We start from the raw sequence: 7,118 nt of genomic DNA on the forward strand, positions 1-7,118 counted from the left end.
ACTGTTCAATCCTCTTGCTCATGCATTATACCATACCAGCAGACATCTTCCAAAATGTTGCCAATTTTCCTTATTTTGTGTTTGAAGTTTTTAACAAGCTAACATTTTCTATTGTCAAGAGATATAATAAACTTGATTAGTATAGTAATCCTTTCATAGTATATTTTAAAAATACTGTCAAAAAGACAGATACAAAACATAACATTCTCAATTCTGAATACCAAAAGGTATGCATCAAAAGTGAAGCTAGTTTGAATTCTTATATGCCTCAATTATGGAGGCAGTTAGATCTCTAACCAGCTCCGCCCGAGTATTAACCACTTTCATCTCAGCAATACGAACTTTCTTCCATCTTTCTGCTAACATAGCATTGTCTGATTCTCCAATCAGTTCCATTCCCCTTTTCATAGCACCCATGTTCAACCAAGACGAACCTATTTCATCATTAAACCTTATCATCTCAGTAAAAGCCAAACTCTTCCCAACATCTTTCTTCTTCGAACGCTGCTTAGAGTCTGAGTCAGTGCCGTTGTTGTTCTCCGTCACACGCGGTGAAGGAGTGGTTTGAACCTTCATCGGCTTTAATGCAAGTGTATTCGCAGCATTGGTATTGGTAATTGATTCAGAATTTGATTCAGATTCAGATCCAGATTCCGAATCAGATCCAGAAGATGATGGTAGTTTAGGGTTTGAGCTTGAAGGTGGAGGGTTTTTCGCTTGAACTTCCTCTGCTTCTTCTTCCGAAGAAGCTTCAGATGAATTCTCCTCATCGGAGGATGAAGAGGCGGAGGGTGGTTCTTCAAGCGGTGAAAGACGGTGTTTCTTGGTCGCCATGGAAGAAGGTTCGAGATTTAGGGTTAGGGTTTTAGATTGGGCGTTGAGAGCTTTCAACCCATATTTATAAACATTGGTTTCTCATAGTTTAGAAGTTTAACAATCACTCCTTTCTGAATTTTTTAATTGGTCTATACGTTATTCAAACAAAATATTTTATTTAAAGTTATTTCTATTTACATAAAATTAATTATTTAAAAATAAAAAAACGCTTATGCTAATTTGTGTCATCTTTAAGAATCTTCATACACTTTTCATTATATATTTCTAACCATTTTCTTAATCTATTGATATATCATAATTTATTTTAATGTGTATTGTTTTTCCATTTGCTTAACTACTATCATTTTTATTTAATTTATTCAACTTTTAAGTTCTCATTTCTAAAAATTAAGATTCTTTAATTTTGTAAACTAAAGAATGATGGAGGAGTGGGTTTTAGTAACCTTAAAAGAGTTCAATGAAGTCATAATTGATAAAAACATGGCTTGGAAACTCTTCACTAACTCAAATACCATCTTAATAAAAACTTACTTCAAGCCAATCTAGACAGAAATTCTAATTATCCATGGTCTTAATGCACCTGTGTTTCTTTCTTCTTCAATAAAATTTAAGGATAGAGAAATGAGTGAATTGAAAAACAAAGAGACGGTGATGAGTGTCCTATTTCTTATTGCTCAAAAAGTTACAAAAAGGTCCCAAAACAGATTTACAGAACCATATACAAACAAAAGTAGTGTTGTTGCCATCTACTGCATAAACTTCAGCAATAAAAATACAATAACTTGATCATAAGCATTAATCTAGTGAACTTGACAATGTATAATCTTGGGAACTTGACAATGTATGAAGTAAATCCCAATATTTGTTCAGCATATGATCATTTGGCACAACTTCATTCCACTTGCCAGTACAAAATATAGCATAAGCATCCGCCGCATACCTGATCAAAATATCGCATTCAAAACGTTATTCAAACCGCAACCGTAACGATAAAATCCACACATAGGGGTGTGCATGGATCAATAACCAAACCAAATTGAACCATATATATGGTTTGGTTTGGATCTTAAAACCATTTTTTTAAAACCAGTTTATTTTTTTAAAACCGGTTTACATGTGGATCGGTTCATTTTTAAACTGGTTTTTCATAAAAACCAATTTTTAAAAAAAACGGTTTAAAACCGGTTTCTCTCAAAACCAATTTTTTATTTTCTTAAAAAAAATCAATTTTGTATCCAAAACGGTCTTATTTTCTTTAACAAGTTTATTTATTTTAACTAATTTATGTCAAAAATATTTTTTAAAACAAATTGTTTAAATTTGGCTCTTAAAAAAATTTTCTAATTAAATCTAAATGTTATTCCTTGAATTAATATCAATATTTAAATTTAAATACTTGAAACAAATTTGACGAGAGAGTACTAATCATCAGTGCGAGGAATACTAATCTCCCAACGAGGAAACTAATCTCCCAACGAGGAATGCTGGGCAAAATGGTTGCATTCACCTCAGTTTTTGCGAAGGAAACTATATATGATCATCATGTGTGTAATATGCAAATGTAAACATTTCTACACTACAAATAAATTATATATATATATATATATATATATATATATATATATATATATATATATATATATATATATATATATATATATATATATATATATATATATATATATATATATATATATATATATATATATATATAATAATTATAACATTTGTACACAAAAAATAATTAATCATTAAAAAGTTATAATAGATTTACAATTTAAAAAGAGTATAAACTATAGTACAGAATTTAATCTTCAAGTCAACATTAGGAATGTAAACTTAAGTATAGAAGTTTTAGACTGAAAAATTGTTTAAAATTATATTTTAAACTGATAATTTATTAATATGTTATTAGAAAAATTTAAGTATTTAACTTTCATGTATATATATGGTGAACCATAAAAAAAAAAAAACATAAATTTAATACATAATAAAATTTGGGTATCCAATAACTAAACCACATAAGTACCGGTTTATATTTGGATAACAAAATGGATACCCGGTTTTATATTTTAGTATTTGGATTGGATTTTAAAAAGTGGAATAATTTGGATACCAATTTGGTTAAGGATAACCGGTTTTTTTGCACACCCCTATCCACACATGACAAAAGAGCACATACTTGCCGACACTATGCAGTTCAGTTACATGAGTCCAAGTCTCAGACAAGTATTCACAAGAAAGGCGTTGCAGCATCGCCGACCTTTTCCCTTGAAGACCTAATGACTTTATTACCTCTTGTATCTCCTCTCTTGATACTCGCATACAAGACTCTGCGTTTGGGCATAACTTGAAAAACTTGTCTATAACTTTTTTTGTCTGCATTTTGCAAAATAAGCTTATCTCGTCTTAAAATACAAAAGCAGAAAAGCTATTAGCACACACCGCAGAAAAGATGTTTTAACAAAAGTAAAAAGTTCCACACTTGAAGTGTGATCGATCATTGAGACGTTGACACTCCCTCCAATAACATTAGCAGCATCACATCACATCACATGAACATTGGACTAATTTGATAGGAAAACATCACTGTGTAAACGAAATGAAGTCATCAACAAGCTTCTAAAAGAAGCAACAGATCACCAAAAAACTATTAATCGTAATATATTCTCTTATTAACTGAAGTGTTCTGAATACGATAAAATACAAATGTAATAAAACATGTCCAAATAGAATACTGCAGAATGGAGTTTGCATCAAACTGGAAGTCGTTAAAACAGAAAAAGGCGGCCACTATTCTTCTCGAAAGGGTTTCTATATTAACTTGTGTTAACATTGGAGAGATTTAAGCAGAGAAAGAAGTGCATAACCGACGCGAAAGGTTTACATTTCTTTCAACATTAATAGAAGACGCTATTTATTATCCAAACAGGCCCATTATAGCTATGCTTTCTAAGGAAATAATAAACAGTTTAGAAAAAGCCGAATAAACAAGTAAGGAAAATGCTTATTAGTAAGAAAATAGAAAAATAAGAAATGCAAGAATAGATCCCAACCATCAATTATCACCACAACCCCATGATCCCTATTAAAAAGGAAGTTAAATTTAAAATTAATTTAAAATTCACCACTAAAATAGTGACACACATTCATTCTTGCATTTCTTATTCAAATTATTTCGTACTAAATAACACTACTCAACAAATAATAGCAGTTAAGCCTTCTAAAGCATATCAGAAAACAGAAAGATACAGCAGCAAAACATCGGCATAAAACCCAAAGGAATGTACCTGTGCGCCAGTAGTTCTGTTTAATAGCATACAAATAACTAATACTCTCCATGGATCATGAAAATGATCCTCTTGAATGAGATTCCAATGAGAACGAGGAGGCACCCAATTGTTTTCCGGACTTTTTCTTTTGTAAGCTTCCTTATATCTCTCGGCCTTAAGAAAAGGTTGAGTTTTCTTACCACGACTTTTGGATTTCATTTTAGGAGGAACAAGAGACGAACCTTCTTCAACTTTAGGCCCCTCTTGAAAGGAGTTAGATAAATCTCCAAGTATCGATTCAAACTTAATTTTGGTCTCTTTGATTTTAGCTCTATATTCCGAATCACCACCCTCTTCTAAAATTTCACTCTTCTTAACACGCTTTCTTGAAATCGGCACACTCCTACCGTGGTATACATATTGATTCAAAAAATCATTAATTTCCTTCATACAGTTTTCTTCAACTTCATACCCTCCTCTAGAGGAGTCAGAGACCTTTTGAAGTAACAAACTGCCCTTAGTTATAATCTCTTCAACTTTAGCTAAATATTCATAGATGTTTGCCAAACAAGAAGAATCTTCGACTTTCAAATTTTCAGTAACTCGAGTTCCTTCACATTTCCTCTTCTTAACACACTCTCTGAAACCCGTCACACTCTTCTTCTTACAATTGTTCTTAACCTTTCTAGAAGGACAAGGAGACACTCTCTTTTGATAATCCAGTTCTAACTCTTCAACTTCCTGAAAATGTTCCGACAAGTTCCTCGAACGACAAGAATCACTCACTTTAAAATCTTCGACTTTCACAAAATACTTCGACACCTTCCTTGAAGGACAAGATTCGCGCACTTTAGACTCTCCAACTTCACGAAAATATTTCGACGTCTTCCTTGAAGGACAAGAATTACCCATTTCAGGCTCGCCAACTTCCCGAAAATACTTTGACACCTTCCTAGAAGGGCAAGAACCGTCCTCTTTAGACTCTCCAACTTCCCAAAAATGGTTTGGCACCTTCCTTGAACGACAAGAATCGCCCACCTTAGACTCTCCATCTTTCACAAAATACTTCGACACCTTCCTTGAAGGACAAGTACTGGCCACATTAAACTCTCCAACTTCCCCAAAATGTTCCGACACCTTCCTAGAAGGACAAGAATCGCCCACCTTAGACTCTCCATCTTTCACAAAATACTTCAACACCTTCCTTGAAGGACAAGAATTGCCCACTTTAGACTCTTCAACTTCCCGAAAATGTCCCGACACCTTCCTTGAAGGACAAGTATCGCCGACTTTAGACTTTTCAACACAACAAGAATGATAAAAAGTGTTCCTTGTGTTTCCCCTATATGGAAAAAAAGGAGACAAAAAAACCCTTCTCTTAGGATGCTCCACTTCACCACTTCCCTTATATGCAAACTCATTGAAGAGATCATCCACATTCTTGCAACCCTTATTTTCCATTCACCTCTAAATTATTTCTTTAACTCAACTGAACCTAACTATCATCAAAATCTCAAGTTACAAAATAAAATAAATAAATTAACAAAAAATTAAAAAAAGAAACAACAAGTTCTTAAACCTAAGTATCATCAAAACCTCAAGTTACAAAATAAATTAAATAAATTACCAAAAAATTAAAAAAGAAACAACAAGTTCATAAAACTAAAAATCATAAAAATGGAAAAAGTACCAAAAAAGAAAGAAAAAAAACAAGTACAGAGATGTTGGGTTTTTACCTTGTACACAACAAATTCTTGATTTTTATCGGTCTCTGATTCGCATGAAGATGTAATCAAGAAATTGAGAGAAGAAAGAATGGTTTGGTTAGGGTTTAATGGATATGGAGAAACCAATTACCATTACTAAGCTGGAATCCCAAACGGTGAAAAGCAGATGCATTTTAATCTCTCAAGTGTACTCCTCACAAATTATTCATTTAAATATTTGTTTTTGCTTTTGTTTTTTTAAAAAAATTATCCTTGCAATGAGAAAATTGTGATTTTGCAATTCAACAAATGAATATGTTTTTAAATATTCTGATGTAAATATATTTAATAATAGTTTTTATTGAAAATAAAAAATTGTTAAAAATATGAGAATTTGTATGAGATTAGACTATAATTTTGATACTTATTTTAATTTTAAATATGATTAATATAAAAAGTCAAAAGAATCACACAACTCGAGTTTTATGTTTCGGTACATCGACATAGTTAAATTGAAAATATTCCTCGCCACATTTGCCAATGTGTCACCACCATGGAAAAAGATCGCTCAATTGATTTGTGTTAAAAATATTCCTTGTGATTAATAGGGAATGATCACAAGTACAAACACATTAATTATTTTTCAAATAGTAATAGTAAGATCAAATTCTATTTGTGACACAATTGATGTCTAAGTTTTGCATCAATATGTCTCTATTTACTAAAGCTACACGAGTTGGAAATTTTTCTAAGGAAAATATGCATCCCAACACATATACTTTGTTGATATTTAATAACATTAAATGGATAATACGGTTAATTAAACATTAAGCGAATAATGTCACAAAATGAACAACTTAACTTTCTTCTTTCATGTTTTCACTTTAACTACAGATTGATTAGTTACATAATGTTCCTACAGATTTCTTCTGATGATGGGAATTTAGCTTCTGGGAAAACTCCAGACATTGCATGGGTCGAGTTTCAGAGGAAAGGTGTCACTCGCACCAAGGTTTTGCGTAGGAAGAGACATTCGCCTAAAATGGATGGCGCAGAGGTAGGAATTCGTAACGATAACTCACTGTTATGAATATAACTTGGGGGCTAAAAGAAATAGAGAAACTATACTAAAAATGGATAACAAACACTAAAACTAACTTCTTCATTCATTTCATTTGATGATAATTACATTCACCAATCACCTATTTATAACATTGGCATCACACAATCTAGATTCTTCTAAAGGGTAGTGACTCACCACCTAAATATCTAAAATATTCTTAATATGGGCTTATAGAACTTG

General features: G+C 31.9%; 1 protein-coding gene across 1 annotated transcript; it reads right to left on the reverse strand.

Moving 5' to 3' along the window:
- Nucleotides 1-1,467: 1,467 nt before the first annotated feature.
- Nucleotides 1,468-5,409, reverse strand: LOC131594549 (uncharacterized). Its single transcript, XM_058866719.1, has 3 exons — nucleotides 4,128-5,409; nucleotides 3,020-3,216; nucleotides 1,468-1,777 (listed from the first exon to the last, which is right to left on the reverse strand). Exons 1-3 carry the CDS (start codon nucleotides 5,019-5,021, stop codon nucleotides 1,633-1,635), a joined length of 1,236 nt encoding a protein of 411 aa, XP_058722702.1. The 5' UTR covers nucleotides 5,022-5,409; the 3' UTR covers nucleotides 1,468-1,632.
- Nucleotides 5,410-7,118: the final 1,709 nt, after the last annotated feature.

This window comes from Vicia villosa, linkage group LG4, assembly GCF_029867415.1.
Source record: "Vicia villosa cultivar HV-30 ecotype Madison, WI linkage group LG4, Vvil1.0, whole genome shotgun sequence".
Taxonomy (NCBI): Eukaryota; Viridiplantae; Streptophyta; class Magnoliopsida; order Fabales; family Fabaceae; genus Vicia; species Vicia villosa.